Source organism: Mustela nivalis, assembly GCF_964662115.1.
Source record: "Mustela nivalis genome assembly, chromosome: 2".
NCBI classification, from domain to species: Eukaryota; Metazoa; Chordata; class Mammalia; order Carnivora; family Mustelidae; genus Mustela; species Mustela nivalis.
Genome location: NC_139021.1, coordinates 33204509 through 33227095, shown reverse-complemented (window position 1 = coordinate 33227095; position 22587 = coordinate 33204509). Strand labels below are relative to the sequence as shown.

Sequence of the window (22587 nt, the reverse complement as noted above, 5' to 3'; positions counted from 1 at the left end):
TAAAATCAGGTGGCATGCGTCCTGCAACTTCTTTTTCAAAATATTTGCCTATTGTAGGAATTTTGCTTTTCCACATAAATTTTAGAGTTAGCTTATCAATTTCTTCAAAAAAATCATGCTGAGTTTTTGATTGAGATAACATTGAATGAGAGATCAATTTGGAAAGAATTGATATCTTAACAGTATAATGTTTCCTCATTGATAAATACAGTATATTTCTTCTGTTACTTAGATCTCCTTTGATTCTTTTAATCAGTATTTTATAGTTTTCATGTCAATCATTTTATAAGTAATCAATATTTTATAGTATTTTAAAAACCTGTATATATTTTGTTTAAATTATACCTGAGTGTTTTCTTTCTTCTGTTTTTTGATGCCATTGCAGACTACTTTTTAAAATTTTGATTTCCAATTATGCAATGCTAGTATATAAAAATACAAGTTTTGGGGATATGCTTAGTTTGTATCTTGTGACCTTGCTAAAGCACGTTTATTATAGTAGGTTTTTTTGTAGTTTCTTTAGGATTTCATATATAGATAATTATGCCATCTATACACAACTTTTCTTCTCCTCCTTTCTAATCTCTGTTTTCTATTGTTTTAATGCACTAGCTAGGATTTCCAGTTCAATGTTGATTATGGGTAGTGAGAGAGAACTCCTTGCCTTTTTCTTGACTTTAGAGGGAAACCATTAAATCTTTCACAATACAGTATGATATTAGCTGTAGGCCAATTGAGGTGTAGGCTGTTGTAACCCTTATTGCATTCAGAAAGTTTCTATGTATTCCTAGTTTGCTGAGTCAAGTGCTTTCTCAGTATATTTTGACATAATTATACTATTTTTTCCCCATTAGTCTGTTAATATGGTGATTCATATTGCTTGAATTTAAAATGTGGAATCAACCTTGCATTCCCAGGACAAACCTGGTACACCTCTTCGTGATGTATTATTCTTAATATATTTCTGGATTTGGCTTGATAATGTTGTGTGAGGATTTTTCATCTTTCCATGAGGAATATTGGCTATAATTTTCCATTATATATGTATATATTTTTATTTATTTGACAGAGATCACGAGTAGGCAGAGAGACAAGCAGAGAGAGGGGGGAAGCAGGCTTCCTGCTGAGCGGAGAGCCTGATGTGGGGCTTGATCCTAGGACCCTGAGATCATGACCTGAGCCGAAGGCGGAGGCTTTAACCCACTGAGCCACCCAGGCACCCCCCCCCCATTATATTTTTATATGGTTTTGGTATCACAGTAATGCTGGCCTTAGGAAATTAGTAAGGAAGTGGTCCCTTGTTTTCTATTTTCTGGAAGAGATTATGTAAAATTGTGTTATTTCTTCCTTAAGTGTTTGGTGGAAATCATCGATAAAACCAGTGAGCATGAGATGAGAAGGTTTTTTTTTTTTTTTTTTTTTTTTTTAAGGTTTTAAACTAGGAATTAACTTTCTTTAACACGTATGGGACTTGTCCGTCTTTCTGTTTCTTCTTGAGTGAGGTGTGCCAGTTTCAGTCTTTCAAGGAAATAGTCTATTTTATTATAGTCTATTTCTTATGTAAGCTACAGAATTTATGAGCAGAGAATTGTTCATAGTTTTCTCTTGTAATCTGTTGCATTTAATTCTGAGTAACTGTGGAGTCTGTAGTGATGTTCCCTCTATCGTTCTTGCTCTAGGTAAGAGAGGGAGAAAGGAAGGGAAGCAGCTCCCTGCCGAGCAGAGAGCCCAATGCAGGGTTTGATCCCAGGACCCTGAAATCATGACCTGAGCCGAAGGCAGAGGCTTTAACCCACTGAGCCACCCAGGCGCCCCTTCCCTTTATTTTTTGAAACATAATTTCATTGCCCATGGGATCTTGGGTTGACAGTTTTATTCTGTCAGTCCTCATAGAGATTTTACTCCAAAGTCGTCTAGCTTCCATGGTTTCTGAAAGATGATCTTCTGTAATTTTTATCATTGATTCTATACATAAAATATATCATTTTCTCTGGCTGCTTTCATAGTTTTCTTTGGGTTTTAGCAGTTTGACTATGATGAGTCTAGGTGTGTGTGGATTTGGTGTTTGTTCTACAAAGGCTTCTTTGAGGTTCATGTGTCTGTGATTTGGTAACTTTCATTAATTTTGGAAAGTTCATGGCCATTATTCCTTCAAATATTTCCTCTGTTCTGTTTGCTCCTTCTTTTGGGACACCAATTTCACGTGTTAGATCAATTTAGCTCTTGGATGCTCTGTTTGTTTTTTTTTCTTCCCTTCTCCAACTCTTTTTTGTTTGTTGGATATTTTTTATTGACTTATTTCAAGTTTACTAATTTTTTGCTTAGTTTTTTCAAGTGTATCCCTTAGCCCATAAAAGAAAATCTTCATCTCTGATGACATGTTTTCTATTTCCAGCATTTTCATATGACTCTTATACTTTGTATCTTTCTGCCTTAGTACCCCATCTGTTCATGTTTGTTGTCCCCCTTTTTCTGTGAATCTTTTACCTTAATAATTATAGTCATTTTCAAGTCTGCCTGATGACTTCAGTAAGTCCACCAATCTTGTCATCTCTGAATCTAATTACATTAATTACTTTATCTCTTGGCGATGGGTTTCCTCTGAGTCTCGGGGTTTTGAATTATATTTATGCCTTAAAGGCATGCCTTTTCTGTCAGATTGTTAGTGTTGGAAATTAAGTCATCATCAGGTTGGAAGTTCAGATAGGTTTGGATTTTGGTGTTGCCATCATTATCTTTAGTGCATCACAGTCTTCAAATTCCTCCCAATTCCTCCAGTAGGCTACTGCTGCATTGTATTTATGAAGAATGCAGGAGTATCAGAAGTTTTTTTCAGTGTTTTGCTACCCCTTCAGCCATTTCCATCTACTTATTTCCATCTACTTACTGCATAGAGGCATCTCTCCGTATGCTTTTGCTGCCCCTCCACTCTGCTCCCTGGAGTAAATGATTGATGCTTATTTCTTGATTCTAGGTTTGTGTCAGGGGCAAGGGTGTTTTGTTAAGTTTTCCTGCCCTTCATTGATAGGACCTGTTGATCTGGGCCTTATGGATGAGGTTTGCTCAGAGTTCTTGGGCCCTTCTTCCCATAGAAGTAAATCTGCCTAGTATCTCTGATAGGTTTGGGACAGGAATTTCCATCTCTTCCCTAGATATGAAAGACCTTTGATTTGAGCAAAGGTTGTTGGCTGAAGATGGTTTCCTGTTCCTCTCTCATGGACAGAGGTTTTTTCCCTTTAACCTTTTCCTTAGCTGCAGTAGATGCCTTTGCTCTGGGGATGACAGAATTTCCTTCTCCCTGTGGCTTATAGCTTTGACATTTTTAGGAGAGATGGTCTGGGGAATTGGGCCTGTACTTCAGCAGCCACTAGTTAACTCTTTTACACCTACACATGTGTACCCCTGAAGAGTTGTTTGTTCTTATGCCTTGCTCCCAATCTTCTTCATAAGTGACCAGTAGAGGCCTGCAGAAAAGTGCTTGTGGTGAATGTGGGTTTTCCTTGAGTCTGGGCCTCTAGCTATTCCAAACTGTATGTTAGCCCATACTTGGCCTTTTACAATTTGTTAAAATTTTAATTAATTTCCTCTTCCCTGCTCTTTCTCCTCTTCAGCTCTGCAAATGATGAAACAGTGTATTTCGTTTCTCTTTGGAGGGGCTTGCTGCTCTTTGGAGTTCACATTTTTTGCCTTATATCTTCAACTCTCTGATGAGCTCAAGAAAAGTTACGATTTTATAGATTATTTAGCCTTTTGTCATTTTTAGGTTGGGAGTGACATCATTTACAGCTTTGAAAATCTTAAGCAGAGTTAATTTAAAACATTTTAAATTTTCCTTTATGAAGATAATGGAAGTGAAAATTTTATCACGATTTATTTTTAAAGAGTAAATAAAACCTTTTTCTAGGCATCTTTTTCCTCATTTTTGGGGTTTTGTTTTTAAGATAGAAACTGGCCTTTGTTTGCACAGCCTTATTTGCTAAGCTTCTAATCTTTCACAATGTTTTTAAAGCCAGCTAATATCCAGACTGTTGAACAGATTTAAACAATTAGTGAGAGCACTCATCCAGTGTTTTCCCCTCTGTTTGGATTCTTAAGAGCACTCCAATTGAGAGTTGTCTCAAAGATTTGAAGTTCATAGGTTTTGGCTATACTGTGTAAGTCAAATCAGCTCAGTCCAATTCTGAAGCTAAACCTTTGAAAAATAATACTTTAAATATTTTAGGACATATGATTGAAAATATATTACAAGTGGGAGATAAAAATTTTACAATTATAACTTAAAGACTGTCTTTATTCGCATGTATTAATTGGCTCTTAAATTACCATGTATGTCAGAGGGCAGAACTAGTTACAGCACTCTAGTGATGTGCCCTGTAGGATGTTATTCAATAATCAGAAAATTAAATTTTTATTCTTTATCCTCATTTAATGAAATTTTTGGATACAAAATTGTAGATAGATTGTCATAATTACTATTTTTGAGACCATCAGGCAACCAGATTTTTCTTATCTGCTTTCTCTGCAGAAAACTTCATCAGCAGTTTGAAATGTACAAGGAGCAGGTGAAGAAGATGGGAGAAGAATCACAACAGCAGCAAGAGCAGAAGGGTGATGCCCCAACCTGTGGTATTTGCCACAAAACAAAATTTGCTGATGGATGTGGCCATAACTGTTCATATTGCCAAACAAAGTTCTGTGCTCGTTGTGGAGGTCGAGTGTCATTACGCTCAAACAAGGTACAGAATGAAAATTATACATGATTCTATTATAGCTAAGCTTATAATACAGTTAAGCTAATTGTGAATAAAATAAAGCAGACAGTTGAAATTTATATTCAGGTTAACCAATGAACCAAAAAACCTCTAGTGTCTTTATTTTAGATAAAAGAAATGTTTCATTTTTCTTTTCAGTTGAAGGATTTATCTCATTGTTTATGTCCTTTAGCTAATGATTTTGTTTAGAATCATAGGATCTTAAACTTTCAAAGGTGATGAAGTTAAATTAGAGATCAGTTGGTCTAACTCTTTTATTTTACAGATGCAGAAAACATATTTAGGTAGACTAAAGGTCCTTCTTAAAGTCCACAACTGATTAATGTTAGAGCAGTGACACTGCTTTTTCCATTACCTATACATAATTTTATAATTTTCTAGACCTACACATCCTTTGACCCCTGTTTTCTTTCCTTTCAAAAGAGGCTCTTCCCACCTTAGAGAGTCTGTGTTTTATAATTTTACAGCTTTTGAAGTTCTATTACCCTTTATTTTTGTTTTAACATCAATGAAATAAACATTAGACTATGGAATTTAAAGAAGAAATGTTAAGGAGTTGTTTTCTACTAGATTTTTGTAGTTTATCCATCCACTTTAGGGAATATGTTAATGCTGCTCAAGGAAGGCTTTGCTGAAATCAGCAAAAACAGTATTATAATGTCTTTCTCAATAAATTCTTTAGAATTTGCATTTATTTCCTCTCTAGTATTTTATCCCTCCATTCTTTACTTAGGCAGTTTTAAAATAAGAAGCTGATGTTTGTACATACATTACTAAAACATAATTATGGGGATTTGTTCTCCTGTGTGATTTCATTTCTCCACATTTTCTCACTGTTTCCTGATTCTCACTGTTTTGTTTTTCCCAGAATTAATGATTTTCCATTTTATCCCCTTAGTCTTTCCCCCTGGTTTACCTGATTAGTTTTCTTTTCCTGACTACTTCCATTGGCTAGAAACTCCAGCACAGTTCTGAATAGAAGTGATGAGAGCATACATCCCTGTTTTGTTCTTGATCTTAGGGTGGAAGCATTCAGTCCTTCTCTACTAAGTATTATATTAGCTGTCAGTTTTTCACAGATGCTATCTATTCCTAATTTGCTGAGAGATTTTTTTTGGTTTATTTGTTTATTTTTATATCAGGAATATATGCTGGAAATTCTCAAACACTTTCCCTCCATCTATTGAAACTAATCATGTTTTTCCTTCCTTGTTAATGTAGTAATGAACTTCATTGGTTGATTTTGAAATGCTAAACCAACTATATTCCTGGGACAAATCGCATTTGCTTATGATGGTTTAACCCTTTTATCTAATAATGAGTTTGATTTGTTAAAGTTTCATTTATAGTTTTTGCTTCATGAATGTTAGTGTCTGTAGTTTTCCTCTTATAATATGTTTCTTTGATTTTTGGTATCACAGTAATGCTGTACTGATAAAATGAGTTGGGAAGTATTTCCCTCTCTTCAGTGTTTTAGGAAAGTTTCTGTAGGATTGGTATTTATCCTTTAATGTTTTATAGATTTTACCAGGAAAGCCATCTGGGCATGATGTTTAATTTTTGGGAAGGTTTTAAAGTACAGTTTCAATTTCTTTTAATAGGTATAGAATTACTCAAGTCATTTATTCTTTCTTGAATGAGCTTTGGTGTTTTTCAAGGAATTTCTTCAGATCCTCATAAGTTGTAATATTTATTGGCATAAACCTGCGCACAGTATTCCATTATTATTCTTTAGTATCTGTAGATTCTGTAGTGATGCTACCTTTTTCATCTCTGATATTGGTAATTTACATCTTCTCTCTTTTTCCTGCTGAATTTGGCTAGAAATCTATTAATTTTAATGATCTTCTCAAGTAACTAGTTTTTTGTTTCATTGGTTTTCTCAATTGTTGATTTCATCTTTGATCTTTATTATTTCTTTAATTCTGCCGATTTGGGCTTTAATTTTCTCTTTTTCTGGTTTCTTAAGGTGGGAACTGAGGTCTTTGCTTTGAAATGTCTCTCCTTTTCTAATATTGCCATTACATGCTGTCAGTTTCCCCTAAGTACTTCTTTGGTGACATCCCCCAAATTCTGATATGTTGTCTTTCATTTTCATTCAGTTAAAAATACAAGTTTTCCTTTTCTTCTTTGATACATGAATAATTTAGAAGTATGTTATTTATTTTCCACATATTAGGGAGTTTCCAGAGATCTTTATGGTAATGATTTTTAATTTTTAATTTAGTTCTATTGTGGTCCTAAACACTTTGAATCCTTTGAATCCTTTGAAATGTATTCATAATTATTTTATGATCAGTATATGGTTTATTTTGGTAAATGTATGTGTACTTGAAAAGGATATGTATTCATATGTTCTTTAATTTTTTGGTGGATTTTTTTTTTAAGATTTTATTTATTTATTTGACACAGAGAGAGAGAGATCACAAGTATGCAGAAAGGCAGGCAGAGAGAGAGAGGGAGAAGCAGGCTCCCTGCTAAGCAGAGAGCCCAATGCGGGGCTTGATCACAGGACCCTAAGATCATGACCTGAGCTGAAGACAGAGGCTTTAACCCACTGAGCCACTCAGGTGCCCCTGGTGGAGTGTTTTTAAATGTACTCTAAGTCAAGTTGGTTGATGCAGTTGTTCACGTCTAGTATATCCTTTTTGATGTTCTGCTTATTTATTTTCTCAATTATTAAGAGAAGGATATTGAAATATACAACTATACTTGAATTAGTCTCCTTCCTTTTGCAGTTCTATGTATTTTTGGTTTTGTTTTATGTATTTTATTAAGTTCTGTTTTCAAATGCATAAACATTTAATATTATTACGTTTCTATTAATTAATTGACCTCTTTAAAATCATTATATGGCTTCCTTTTTTCCTGGTAATAGTCTTCGCTCTGAAATCCACTTTGTCTAATCTTAATAAAGCCACTCCAACTTTGGTTTACATTTTTCTCTTTTACTGTAGATTAATTTTTGTCTTCCTATTTAAAGTATTTTCTTTATAGACAGCGTATAATTGGGCCTTGCTTTCTTATTCAACCTGAAAATCTTTACATTTTAATTGGGGCCTTAGATAATTTATATTTAATATGATTTCTTATATGATTTGTTTGGTTATATCATTTTCCTTTTTTCTACTTGTATTATCTGATTTTTGTTTTTGTTCTCTTTTTGTTTTAGTCTCCTTTGAATTAGTCAAGCACTTTTTATGATCCAGGTTATCGCCTTCGTTGCCTTGTTAGCTTTGTGACTGTGTTTTATAGCTTTGTTTTTTCTTCATTTTGTTATTTTATTAATTGCTTCAGGATAGTAGTATAAATTTAGTAGTATAAATCTTTAAATTTCATTATCAGTCTTCACTGATATTATATCATTTTGTGTATAATATAGTATAAGAACCTTCCAACACTGTATTTCCATTTCTACTCTTTTGGACTTTATTAACATAAAGCATGATATATTTTACTTTTACTTATTTTATAACCTGACATTACACAGTTATTCTTTTTTGTTTAGAAAATTTATCTTTTAAAGAGTTTTAAATAATAGAGGAAATATTGTCTATTTACTGTTGTCTTTATCATTTCTAATATTATTACTTTCTTCTCATAGTACTATATTTCTGTATGGTATCATATTTTACCTGCCTGAAGTTGTTCCTTTAATATTTATTGTAGTGTGAGTCTGCTGATGAGGAATAAACTTTTCTGCTGAAAATTTTGCTTTTTTTTTTTTTAAACGTTTTTCTAGGTATAGAATTCTAGACTGAGGGTTGTTTTCTTTCAGTATTTTAAAATTTTGTTTCACTGTTTCCAATTAGACGTGTGATACCATTCTCATCTTTGTTTTTCTGTATATCAATGTTCTTTTTTCTGATTGCTTATTTTCCCTAAAGATTTATTTATTTATTACTGAGCATGGGGTGGGGGTGGGGAAGAGGGGCAGAGGAGTCAAGCAGACTCCACATTGAGCATAGAGCTATCTGTGGGGCTCCATCTCACCATCCTGAGATCATGACCTAAGCTGAAACCAAGAGTTAAATGCTCAACCAAATGCACCACCCAGGCTCCCCTATCTAATTGCTTCTTCCTCTTTTTTTTTTTTTTTTAAAGATTTTATTTATTTATTTGACAGGCAGAAATCACAAGTAGGCAGAGAGGCAGGCAGAAGGGGTGGGGGAGCAGGCTTCCTGCCGAGCAGAGAGCCTGATGCGGGGCTTGATCCCAGTACCCTGGGATCATGACCTGAGCCAAAGGCAGAGGCTTAACACACTGAGCCACCCAGGTGCCCTGTCTAATGGCTTTTAAGATAATTCTTTTTATCACTGGTTACATGAAACTTAATTATAATGTTTCTTTGTTTTTTTTTTTCTTCATCTTTCTTGTGTTTGTAGCTTTTTTGAGCTTTTTTGATTTGTGAGTTTATAGTTTATGTAGGGTTTTGGAAAATTTTGGCCATTATTTTTTCAAAAAAAATTTTTTTTAATGTACAATGTATTATTTGTTTCAGGAGTACACATCTGTAATTCATCAGTCTTACACAATACACAGTGCTCACCACACCACATACCAAATATTTTTATTGGGCTTTCTTTTTTTCTTTCTTTTCCTTCAGGAACTCTCATTACTCATACATTAATTAGGCCGCTTGAAGTTGTTTTACAGATTACTTATGTTCTTTTCATTAAACCACATTTTATTTTTCTCTTGCTTTTCATTTTAAGTATATTTTATTGTTGTGCTTTTGAGTTTACTCTTTTTTTTTTTTTGCAAAATCATATCTGCTTTTTTTTTTTCAATCTCAGACATTGTTTTTATGTCTAAATTTCAATTTTGGACTTTTTAAAACTATCTTCCATGAGCTACATAAGTTTTTGTACATACAGAACAAATGCTCTGTAATAACTGTTTTGATGTTCTTTTCTGCTAATTTCAACATCTCTGTCTCGGTTTTTGGTTGGTTTTGATTGATTATTCCCATTATGATATGTGTTTTCCTGACTCTCTTCTGAGTACAATTTTTTTTTTAAAGATTTTATTTATTTATTTATTTGACAGAGATCACAAGTAGGCAGAGAGGCAGGCAGAGAGTGAGAGAGAGGAGGAAGCAGGCCCCCTGCGGAGCAGAGAGCCCGATGTGGGGCTCGATCCCAGAACCCTGGGATCACCACCCGAGCCGAAGGCAGAGGCTTTAACCCACTGAGCCACCCAGGCGCCCCCTGAGCACAATTTTGTATGTGTTTATTCAACGTGAATTAACAGTTCTTCCAGTTTTGGTGGTAGAAACATCACTGTTTTCTCTAACCCTTCGTATGACTTTTTTCACATGCATGCTCACTCATCATTACCAGCTGAATACTTGAAGGGAATCCCTGCAGATCTATGGGGTTCTCCTTCTGCAGTTTTTTCTTCTGTGGTAAGCTGGCCTGTGAAATGCAGTTGTGCTGGCCTCCTCACAGTGTTTGTTTTCAGTTTGTTCTCTTCACTTGAGGATGTTTGCCAAGCGAACTGCTGCCTGGAAAGTCTCTCAAACTATAAGCTGGGGGCAGTTAGAGAGCTTATCCTATTTGTTTCCCATATTTTAGCTATCTCTGTGGGTTTTTTTGCCTGATGCCCAGTGTCTTGAAAACCACTTCTTTATATGTTTTCCCACATTATGTTTGATTGCTAGGCAAGTGGAGAAATCTTGTTCTTGCTACTCCATTTAGGCCACAAGTAGAAGTCTCTAATGAATCAGATTATAGGCTTGATTATATATTTTCCGGCTTCTAAGGTATAGTCACTTTATGCTGAGCAAAGTGGTTTTTTTTTTTTTTTTTTTTTTTTTTTTTATGCTGAGCAAAGTTTTAGTTAGTAAATTAAATACAGTGAAAAATTGGAAATCCCGTTGAAAGTCTGTTTTATTGTAGTCAACTATAGAACTCTGTATGTTGTGGATTAGCCTGGTGGATGGTTTGTGGAAGAAAGAAGGAACTGGAAGTAGTATTTCCCATTTTTCTTGTATTTTTTCTTATATCTGAGGGAATGAAACATAAGAAAAAATAATCTAGATTTTAGCTCAAAGAGCATAACTTTGGATTTCTTTATTAGTTTTTCTACATTTTTATTCATAATCTACTTGAGGAAGCATTCCTTTGTATGATATGTATAAAGGTTGTCTATATTCTAAGTGAAAAAAGTATTTTTAATTTCTCTTTTTAAATTGGATCATTGTATGTATGCTTGGTTGCCTTATGTAATAGAAGAGGCTTTTAATCTCAATAGATGCTGAATATACTTTTTGATTTATCATAGCCCCAAAGGACTAAGCTCAGTAAAATTTGTTCAGACTATTTTTATGAAGTAGAATAATGAGAATACAAGTATTTTATAGCTTAAAATTTAATTATAAAGCATTTTAAAATTATTTTAGTAATCTTCTATGAGAATAAGATAAAAGAGTCTTTTGTTTTAATTTTGAGGCTCTTTCATGTGGAGCCATCCTTAACAATTAATTAACTTTTTTGAGGCACATGATTCATGATTCAGCAAGAATAAATGTAGTGCAGGACATATGGAAATACCAATATAATATGTTTTTATGAAATATTGCTTTTATTTATTTCTTCTTAAGATGACACCCCCTGTAAGTTAAAGCTTTATATTTAGTTCAGATTTAAAAATAATGACTTCATAAGGAAGAAATTATTTTATAATCATAGATTGGGGATTCTAATAGGGCAGACATGAAAGGTAATTTACAATGAGGATTATTTTAAGCTTCGAAGGATGGCAACATTAATTTTTTCTTTCTTTTGCTTTTTGGTGGGAAAAATATATTACTATTTGCTTAAAAGATATCTCATTTTGAGAAAGTAAGTAATACACATTTTTCAGAATTATATTAATTTACAAATATAATAGATGGGATTTTTTCTTTACTATAAATTATCAGATTTGAAGCAGAATGAATCATAACTTTTAGAATGATTGTAAAAGCAAATGATCATTAAATAAGTCCCTTTAAATATACTGACATATGTTGTTCATTATGTCATATGGTTAAGAGTGAAATAATATAGACGTTTTTACTGTATAACCGTATCATTAAGTATCATTTATATGAATGATTTTAACAATTAATTTTTTAATTGTGCACTGAGAGATAAACTAATGATTAGGGTATTTCTTCAGTCCTTCAGGTAGTTCTTTCTTTTTGAGAAATTTCAATTCACAGGGCATCTGCGTGGCTCAGTTGGAAGAACATGCAACTCTTGATCTTGGGTTTGTGAATTCGAGCCCCCAACTGGGTGTAGAGATTACTTAAAATAAATAAATAAAATTAAAAAAAAATTTCAGGTCACTATGATTATGGGCAAGTCTTTAGCTAGTGTGCTGGTGCAATATACAATCAGTTCCCAAATGCCCAAGGCAAGCATATCAGATATGAATTTTCTTTTAAATGTCATAGAAATACTACATACCAGTATATCAGGAAACACTTAACATTCTCCAGGAAGAGGCTGGCATAAATTGAGATGAAGAATCTAGTTTTGTTTCTGTCCTGCTGTTGTATGACTTTGGTTTGACATGTCACTTCATGTCTTAATGCTTCGGTTTCAAAAGCTGTAAAATGAAAACATCAGTTTGTGATTTCTAAGGTCTTTTCTGGGTTCGACATTTTATAATTGTAAAATTTAAAATTAAAAAATTTAATTTAAAAATTAAAATTTTAAAATAGATAACTCATGTAATGCTTGAAGTACCAGAAAGTATATTCACATAGCCAAATATATTTACTGCTTAAATAATTTTTAGGAAGGAACTGAGAAACTCCATCAATTCTCCTACGTTACTGTATCTAGTACACTGTGCGTTAAGCTTTGGTTTTTATCCCACCCCACATTTATGGAACATGAGAGTGTTGAGGGCATCACAGTTTTAGTAAACTGTGTTCATAGGAATTTGAGAGCTGGGTAGCAGCTAGTTATAATTCCAATTATTAGAATTATTAAAACTCTATATAATTCGAATTATTAGAAGTATTATAATTCTATATAATTCTAATTATTAGAATTTTATAATTCATAGGACTACCCTTAAGCCAATGACTGCATCAGGTGGATCCTCAATTTTAAGCCTTTAGGCTCAATGATGTAGAAGGTGTGAGAATATTATTTGAAATGGTTGTTGAATTTAAAAGGAAGAATTATTTTCCCTCATTGATGTCAGCCTCCCTAATGGTACAGCATAATATAGGAACTGTGAGAAACAGTCTAACTTACAGAGCCTTAGGACATTTTATACTTCCTCATTCATATCACTGTCATGGGAGGAGGCAAAATCATGTTGCAAATGGAGCGTAAGGAAAGACATTTTCAGCGAAGTTTACATGAGCTCATTTCCTTCTCCACAGGGCATCTTTTATAGTTATTTACCTGGCTCCGCCCCCACTTCCATCACCTGTAGAGCACGATTCAGTGTTGGTAATATTACTAGAAGAGCTAGGAAGCTTACACAATCTGTTGTAGTTACAGGTTGGGATTGTTTCTCTTCAGGAATCTCTGGATGATTCCATAGGCACTTTATACTCTGAGGTATATGGCAGTAGGCTTGAGAGTGAGGTAGTGTACACTTGCTGTGGAAGGAAGGCTTTCTGGAGAGTAGATGAGTGTGAATAACTTAAAGGACAAAAATTTCCATATGTATCTTTCATTTTTTTCTTAAAATGGATCTACCTGAGAACATTTCTGTTTTGTGGAATTTTCTTTCTAACTCACTTTTTTATAATTGCTCTTATGCTCTTCAAATCAAACGCCTGCTCCTTAACCCTACCTAATGTGAATCTAGTCTTTATATAATGGATTGCCTCAGGATGTAAGAATTTCTGGGGCATGAAACAAAGTGACAATTCTACAATGTCTTGTCTTGAGGGAGAGTTCCTTGAGGGCATAGCAGTTAGAGATTTTGTAAGAAAAATAGAAAGGAGAAGCATTTATTTCTATAAGGCAAGCGGACTTCTGGTGGGACTCTGGTTCCTTATGTCTCTTTTTTAGAATTAGAACTTTGATGTGAGATGATTGTAGTGGTCCATAATGCCACATTTATTTGAATTTAAAAATGAAGTTGGACTCTTTGAGGAAAAAAAAACCAAAAAACACATATTTGTCTAATGGTTTCTCAACGTGGCCTGGTTTTCCAAATAGGATATGTAGTAAGCATTTTCCATATAATGAATGAGGTAAATCTGCAGCTCCAGGATTTGATAAAAATGTAATTGAAACATATCTACAATATACAACGTATCTGAAAATGCATCCTTCTAACTATTTAAACTTCAAATGTAAATGTTATCCTAAAAATGTGTGAGAGGTACATGGTTTTTAGGTGTTTATTTTGGAGAAAAGAAAAAATATATTTAGACTACCGATATATAACAGGTGCATAGGTATTCTTGATGAATGGCATATTGTTAACCAATACTTGGTTAATGTGCATTTGAAAGCCTGCTATCTACTGCTGTCTACTTGCTCCTAACCACCTGGAGAGAAAGAAAGAATCCTGCTCAGTACCTAATATCTTCATCAATAAATGAAGTAAGCTCCTTGTCAGTGGATAAGATGAGCACCAGGTTCAATAGATTTTACTTAGCTTGTATGGGGAAGATTAATAATAGCATCTGCAATGAATTCTAATCATTAAAGTGGACTATATGGTAGTTTAATAGATAAAGAAATTCAGGGTATCACCAAAACTGCAACATAGCATAGTTACGGTAGGGGAGCACAAAGGGAAGGGAATACAGACAATATGTGAGAGGAGCGTTAGAAATAGTTATGAATTCCTCTGTTTTTAAGGTAGAATACTCAGTAAATCTCACCCAATTCTTTTTCAAACAATCCCAAGAAAATATTTAGCTTCAAACATAAGTAAAAGAATAAATGAGCTCTTACCTGAAACAATTTTTTTTTTTTAATTTCAAGTAAAAAATAATCCTGATCCATAAAAAGAAAAAACATCAGGGGTCACAAAGGAACATTTCGAGGTGACAGATATGTCTGTTAACTTCACTGGGGTGATGGTTTCATGGATGTATTCATATGTTTAAACTCTTCAAGTTGTATATGGAAATATATGCTTTTTTTTTTTTTTTTGTATATCTAAATAAATCAAATGTGACCCAATTGGAAAAAATGAAAGGATACAAGATTCTTCTTTTGAAGAATCTCTGTCTTTTTAATTCCCTTTCAATGAATATATTAGAATAGCACTAAATCTTACTTGTCAGAACAGGCTGTGTATTTTTTATCACTGGAACAACCCCTAGATCTATTCCTTCTGTAACTTTCAAATTTTGAACGGCACCACTATCTACTTTGTCACCTAAACCAAAAAACCAGGAATACTTTTAGGTCTCTCTATCACCCATCTTTACTCACAATGTTTGGAGATGGTCATTTCCTCATTACCTTTATGAACTACTAACTGTGGTCTTATTTGGGCTTTTCTTTCACCTGGACTAATGTCAGTTTCCTCATGGGTCTCTCTGCCTTGTACACATACTTCACATATTGCTATTGCGATATTTGTAAAATGCAAATCTGATTATTTTACCTTCTGCTTAAAACCTATTTAATGACGACTCATTTTTTGATGACTCATGAAGTCATCATGACTCCTGGAGTTTCTAATGGCGTAAAGTGTCCTCTGATTCGTACCCTGCCTAACGCAAGGCATGTGCTTCACTCCATTCTGTAAGCCCCAGCCAAGCTACACTATTTGTATTTATCTCTTATGCTTTTGCTTACCCTGCCACTTTAATCTGAATTACAGCTCTGCTTTCCCCTAGACCCTGCTCCTACCCATAACTCTTATCCATCTGATGAACATTTACTCTTTTTTTCCTGGATTTAAGCATCATCTCCCCATGATGCTTTCTTTGGGTAACTCATGTCAATTTTGTGCTGCCGTGGATGCTGAACACTTCTAATCTAGTACTCTTTATATTTTACTATTAAGTGACTCTATTTCTCTCGGTCCCCTCATTTACTGTTAATTTATCATCTTATTCTGGAAGAGGCATTGTCTTTTGATCCAGCTCCTTGCTGCCGCTCAGCACCGTGACAATGTTTTTTTCAAGATGGCAGAGCAAACTTGCAAACAAATGAGTAAAAAAGATAAACTGTATAAGCACTATGTAATTGTTGCTATTCTTGGAAGAAGGGATTAGACTTTCCAGAGAAAATGGAGTAATATTGTATTGGTGTGAGAGGTGGTTTAGGATTGGTTATAAAAGTTAGGCAAGAAGAGAGAGATGTAATGGTAGTTTAACTATGGAAAGTATATCACATTGATGTAGAGGGAGGGATCTATCTTTTTGGCAATACAGAGAACAAAGCAGTAGGAGAAAGACTGACTAGAGATTTTATTGATTGATTTGAGGGTGAGAGAGTGAGTGAGAGAGAGCATGTGAGCAGGGGGAGGAGCAGAGGGGGAGGGAAAAGAAGGGGGAAAGAATCCCAAGCAGACTCTGTGCTGGGAATGCAGAGCCCAGTGTAGGGCTCAGCCCTGAGATCATGACCTGAGCCGAAATCAAGACCCCGATGCTTAACCGACTGAGCCACCCAGGCACCCTGTGATTGAATATCTAGAGGAGGAATCTAAGGGAAACTGACATTTGATTGGCAGGTGACTGGGGAACTAATAATGGAAAGTTATATAAAGAATAGTCACTGACAGAGGCACCTGGGTGGCTCAGTGGGTTAAAGCCTCTGCCTTTGGCTCAGGTCATGATGCCGGGGTTCTGGGATTGAGCCCTGCATCAGGCTCTCTGCTCAGCAGTGATCCTTCTTTCCCCCTCTCTCTTTCGGTCTGCCTCTCTGCCTACTTGTGATCTCTGTCTGTCAAATTAAAAAAAAAAAAAAAGAATAATCACTGACAGATGATAATGGAAGGTAGATTAACACTTCAGTTGATCTTCAGGAGAGGCAATGTAAATTGGTTATTAGCAGAGGTGATCAGATAGTAAGGAGGGCCATAGGGAAAGTTGATTATGGGGATAAATGGTGAGTATAAAATTATTTGGAAATAAAATACATTTTTGATAGCTTTTTAAAAGAAGTTTTAAATAAATATATGTTTGTACTATTAAACTTTAAATAAATAGCTTTTGGACATACTCTTAAGTTATTAGAGTTTTCAAGTCTAGTAAATATGATCCAAAATAATTTATTGGTCAATTAAATTCACTTTTAAAGAACACATTATTTATTTATTTATTTAAGAAGAGGAAGAGAGAGAAGGGAGCTCGGGGCTGAGGGAGAGGGAGAGAGAGAATCTTAACCAGGCTCCACATTTAGCATGGAGCACGACATGGGACTTGATTTCACGCCCCTGAGATCATGACCTGAGCTGAAATCAAGAGTTGGACGCTTAGCCAATTGAGCCACCCGGGTGTCCCTAAAGAACATTTTAAAATTCAAATTATCCATATGCTTCAAATAAAAATATTTCTCCACAGCAAGTTATTTCTTATGTTTCATATATTTATATTTTATATTTCAGAATATAGTTTTTTATATTTTCATCACTCTTTGCCCTGAGATCCTTGACAATATTTTATATTTATACATTCCCTTTGATTTTCATGCAACTCAATTCCAGTTTACTGATGAGCCTTATTTCACTTCTGACAAAGTGACAGTGAAACTTCTGATTTAATTGTATTACTAAAATCTGATTAGAAAGTAAAATCTGGGGGTGCTTTGGTGGCTCAGTGGGTTAAAGTCTCTGCCTTCAACTCGGGTCATGATCTCAGGGTCCTAGGATCAAGCCCCATATCAGGCTCTCTGCTCAGCAGGGAGCCTGCTTCCTCCTCTCTCCCTATTTGCCAGCCTCTCTGCCTACTTGTGATCTCTGTTTGTCAAATAAATAAATAAAATCTCTAAAAAAAAAAAAAAAAAGAAAAGAAAAGAAAGTAAAATCTGTTTTGAATTTCTTTTCTTGGAAGGCTTGCTAGTACAAAGAGAAAGACCATTTTGATTAGGGGTCATTCTTCCTTTTCTTCTAACAATTTCCTGGGGGGGATTTTATGGACTCCTATAGCTTCAAATACTGGGTACATGTTGCTGATTTACAGATATGATTTCACTAGCTAGATTAGTCTTTGGAGCTCCAGATCCACGTATATAGTTCGAAAAATCTCTGTTTGCATGTAATAATTGGCACCTCAAATTCACCTTGTCTGTACCTGAATTCATTATTTTCCAAGTGTGTTTCTCATGTGTTTCTTCTATCAAGGAATGGTTCTTTCCAGTTGTCCAAGCCAGACTTGGAGTCCTCCTCTACTTCATTCAAGTATTAACAGCCTTACTTCTCAGTGTCTCATAAATCAGTCTACTTCTCTCCATTTCTCTTGATAATACGGTAGTTCACACTGCTCTCACGTTTGTTTCTTACCCCAAAATTTCAATATCTTTTTTTTTTTTTTAAAGATTTTATTTATTTATTTGAGAGAGTGAGAGAGTGCATGAGTGGGAGGAGGGGTAGGAGATGGGGAAGCAGACTCCCTGCCGAGCAGGGAGCTGGACCTGGGCCTCGATGCTAGGACCCTGGGATCATGACCTGAGCTGAAAGTAGATGGTTAACTGGGCCACCCAGAACCCCCATATTTTGGTATCTGCTTAATTGTCCTCTCAGCTTCCAGATCTGTTTCCTTCCAGTTAGTGTGCACTTTGTCACACAGTTGAAGACTCAGTCAGTAGTAGGTAATGATATTTTGCCTTATTTATAAATCATATGGTAAGTGTTTTTATTTTTTATTCCTGTTGACATAATAAAGATATGATGGCAACAGTATTTCATAATGTTTTATAGCTAAGTTTTTCATGTATATGTTATAGCTGAAATTTAATTTACCTGTTCAGAGGAATTAACTTGGCAAATTTGTTAGTTATAACTTCATTTTGTTTCATTTTTTTAAGTTTCTGCAGTGTGAATTAATTTTCGTTAAAGGGTGATGCTTTTAGTTATTCATGGAGACTTCAGTTCAAACGTATCAGTTATAATCGAGTCATTCCCTCATACTTGTATTCCAAATATACCAGTCTTGTTTGTGCTTTTGTGCTTTTTGCATACTTCATGTTCTTTGCATAAAATATTCTTCCTTACTGGTCTTGCTTGACTTTCTCTTCTTTATTCTTTAAAGGCCTGCTTACATCTCAGAAACTTTCTCTTAATCCTTTTTCATAAAGTCTTGTTATCTCCTCCATCATTCCTGTTTCTATAGTGCTTTGTTGTTTTCCTGCTTTCAGAGGCCTCTCCATTCTGCATGGTTTTCCTTCTCTTACTACATTTAGTTCTTTGATGGCAGAAACGGTCTTACTTAGTTTTTACGTCCCAGAAATCTAGTTTAGTGCACGATACAAATAAACTGAGTGCTTCATAAGTGATTTTTGTTGGACTAAATGATTAGCAATAGATGTCCTGGATGGTGCACAATAGTTTTTTATATGACCTTTACCATTTGTAACAAATGAAGCAATCAAGAGCACAGTATAATGTAAAGAATGCAATTCTTTCCCTTCTAGGCAATATCCTATGTTTCAGTAGGTTAGAATAGTATAGAACTCCATGCCAGGCACTGTATTGAGAACTTTCCATGTTATTTTATTTCAGAAAATCCTATAAAGTAAATATTGATTCCCTATTTTGCAGATAAAGGCTTAGAGAGTTTAAGAAAATTATACAAGGTATACAGGTAGAAATGTTACTTAAAAAAAAGGTGGAATTTTAAGATAGGTCTCTCTTAGTCCTTCCTCTTAGTCACAAGTATTATAAACGGCTAACCATAACATCAGAGAAGCAGTGATACTTCAAAACGCATGATTTTAATTTTTAATCTATATGTTCTTATATCAGATCATTATTATTATGTTACCACTTTTACAGTTGTTATTATATTTAAGTAATGAGAAATGCAACAGTTTTTAACAATATCTAAATGTGTTCCCTTGACCAAATCATGCATCTTGCCATTTTATTAATTTATAGGGTCTTATCTTTAATTTTTTTCTAATTTTTTATTTTTAGTTATAAAGGTTAGAAGGCTTCTAAATTAATGGGACAGAAATAACTTTTAGAAGCAATATGCATAATTCACATAAAATTTTATCTACTTTTGACAGTATACAATGAAATTAAAGATAAACAGTGATGCTGTGTTTTATTGTCTCTACTTAAAAAGCTATTTTCTTTAACATTGTTCAGTTTCTCTCTTTGGATTAATTGAGTATTTAATTGGGATTTTATTTATGAAAAGAACATTTTTATTTTTCTGATGTTTGTATATTTAATTTCTTTTATAGAAACTATTGTTTATATATCTTTATATATTCTAGTATATGGCATACTCTTGCTTGAAATGTGTGGAAATAATTTTCCTTTTAAAATGTTTATATTTCAGTCAAAATGTAACAGACTTTTTCAGAATTTTTATTTCACTAACAAACTCTTAAAAACTCTTACTTATTTTAGGAATGGAATTAATTATTATTTTTTTTGTTTTGTCTTTTCTGTCCTTTCTAACTTGCTTTCGTGGATTTCACACCAGGAGGACAAAGTGGTTAGAGTCTTTTTTTTCTGTCTAATATTATTTTTTTCTTGCTGTTATTATTGCTAATTTTAATTTGTTAGCTATATTTAATTTATATACTTCTAAGTGTTTTGTTACAGCTGTAGTGCATGGTAATTGCTATATGTTGATATATTTTAAGCATGCTATCTGATTTTACTGATAAACACATTTTATTATATTATAGATGAAAATTTGATTACTTTATTTGACTCTTAAAAAAGCTTGCCTTTTTGGTTTCGTATTTTTTTTAAAGGAAATATTCTAGCATTCTTCATTGTGATAAGAACTTCTTTCATCTTATTATGGTTTTCTCAACTCATTGTATTGGTCAGTTTTCAAGTTTCTGAGTTAATATAAAGATGTAATCTTTGTAATAATGAGTCTCAATAACATTGAACATGGATTTTCCGAAGCGTATGTTTATAGTTGATCTGAGCATTTGATATATTTTTATTTTTATTTCTAAAATGTTTTAGAGATTGGCAAAATTAGCTGTCTTATATCCTCATGTTGCATATTAGATATAATTATAATTTTAAAATACTCAGGTATATAGAATTTGGCCACAGGCCGGATTTGAATAACCTGCTAATGTCTGCAGAAGTCTGATTTGGGTTTGGATGTGCTCTGGAGACTGGTGACTTCCTGCAAACATAGATAAAATCTTCCTATTCTGATTCTTTTGATGAGTCATACTAAAACTTGAGGTCTTTTCAAGCTTTCCAAATTCAAATTGGCATAAAACCCAAAGAGAGATCCTTTAGCTGATATCTTCCAACAGTACCTTCTTTTTTGTTGGTTGGAGCATTTTTATTCTGTTCAGTTTTCAGTTACTTGGTTGGGATAATACGAGTGTTGGCAAATACTGATACGGGTTTAGAATGAAATCTCTGAGCAGAAGAAAAGATACTGTGATTTCCTTCTTCTTCTCCTTCTTCTTCTTCTTTTTTTTTTTTTTTTTTATAAAGCTATAGGAATTCTACTAAATATTTAAGGCAGTTTTGAGGATATATAGGCAATTATTGTAGAACCTGCCCCAGACTGTACATCATCCTCAATTCAGGGCAGGTTCCCTAGAGAACCCACCAGCTTTCCACCAGCCAACTTTATTAGTGTAAGTCAGGCAATTCAAAACCTTTAGAATCTCTCGTGCTACTTTTATGTGCAGAGTTAACACAGGCTACATAATAGTTTGTTATCTGTAGTTTTCATAATGAATTCTGACACCTATCCCAGAAATGAGACTTTCAGTGATAACTTAGCTACCGAAATGATGTTCATGTACTGACAAGATTTCATAATATAACAGTTTGTATTTTAAACCATAGAGAGGCTAACAGATAAAAGTATGTGAATTTTATGTGGGTTTGGAACATTGCAAATAAAATTCAACAGGACTTTTTAATGACACTCTTTTATGCAGCCCTGTTTAATAGAACTTTCACCAATGATGACAGTGTTTTGTATCTTTAACATCAATGCAGAAGGTTCTTGTCGCAGGTAGCTATTGAAACTGAAATGTGGTGAGTGTGGCTGAAGAACTGTAATGGAAATTTTATTTAATTTTAATTAAATTTAAATAGCCATATATAGCTAGTGGCTAAAGAAACCCCAAGTGTGGGTAGCAACCGTCCCGTGACTAGTCAGCCTTTAAGGCACTACCCTGACCTCACAGTAGCCGTGTGATGTGTAAACTAGTCATGGATGCAGGAAAGCTACACTCAGAATGCAGGAAAGCTACACTCGCCAGGGCCAGTCTCTTATGCAGCCCAGGAGAATAATGGACAAGGGACACCCTCCTAAAGGGCAGAACAAGGGGACATGAATGACCACAGTCAAGGGAGACAGCTGAACCAGGAGCTGCCAGATAGGGTGACCAAAGAAATGAAGGTATGTCCATGGAGGGATTGCTGGGTGCTATACAGTTGACCACTGTATCTTTCTGATTCTTCCTGTTTTGGACGAGAGTTTCTGTTGCGGTCCCTCTGTTCTTTCTCCATCATCGTGTGTTGAGTGTATTGGGAACAGGTAACTTGTCTTTCAGTGTGTAGTCAGTGTTTTACAATGAGGTACACTTGACCTTGGTGGAAAGATTTGCTCTACCTCAGAGATCCTGGATTCAGAGCCAGATTTTGTAAGTAGATGAGACTTTGGGACTGTCTCCTTTTGGGAGGGAGCGAAATGGATTATGAGTAATGTGTATACATGTGT

At 34.3% G+C, this 22587-nt stretch overlaps 1 protein-coding gene across 38 annotated transcripts in view; it reads left to right on the top strand.

The window, feature by feature from the left end:
* Window positions 1-22587, top strand: part of RIMS2 (regulating synaptic membrane exocytosis 2) — a 596172-nt gene that overhangs the window by 115774 nt on the left and 457811 nt on the right. For 24 of the 38 annotated variants that reach the window (XM_082719312.1, XM_082719319.1, XM_082719313.1 and 21 more), the window contains 2 exons: window positions 4526-4736; window positions 20353-20364. In XM_082719312.1, the coding sequence (XP_082575438.1) occupies window positions 4526-4736; window positions 20353-20364 (223 nt within the window). The remainder of the gene's footprint in view (window positions 1-4525; window positions 4737-20352; window positions 20365-22587) is intronic. The other 14 variants (XM_082719297.1, XM_082719284.1, XM_082719290.1 and 11 more) reach the window with 1 other exon arrangement.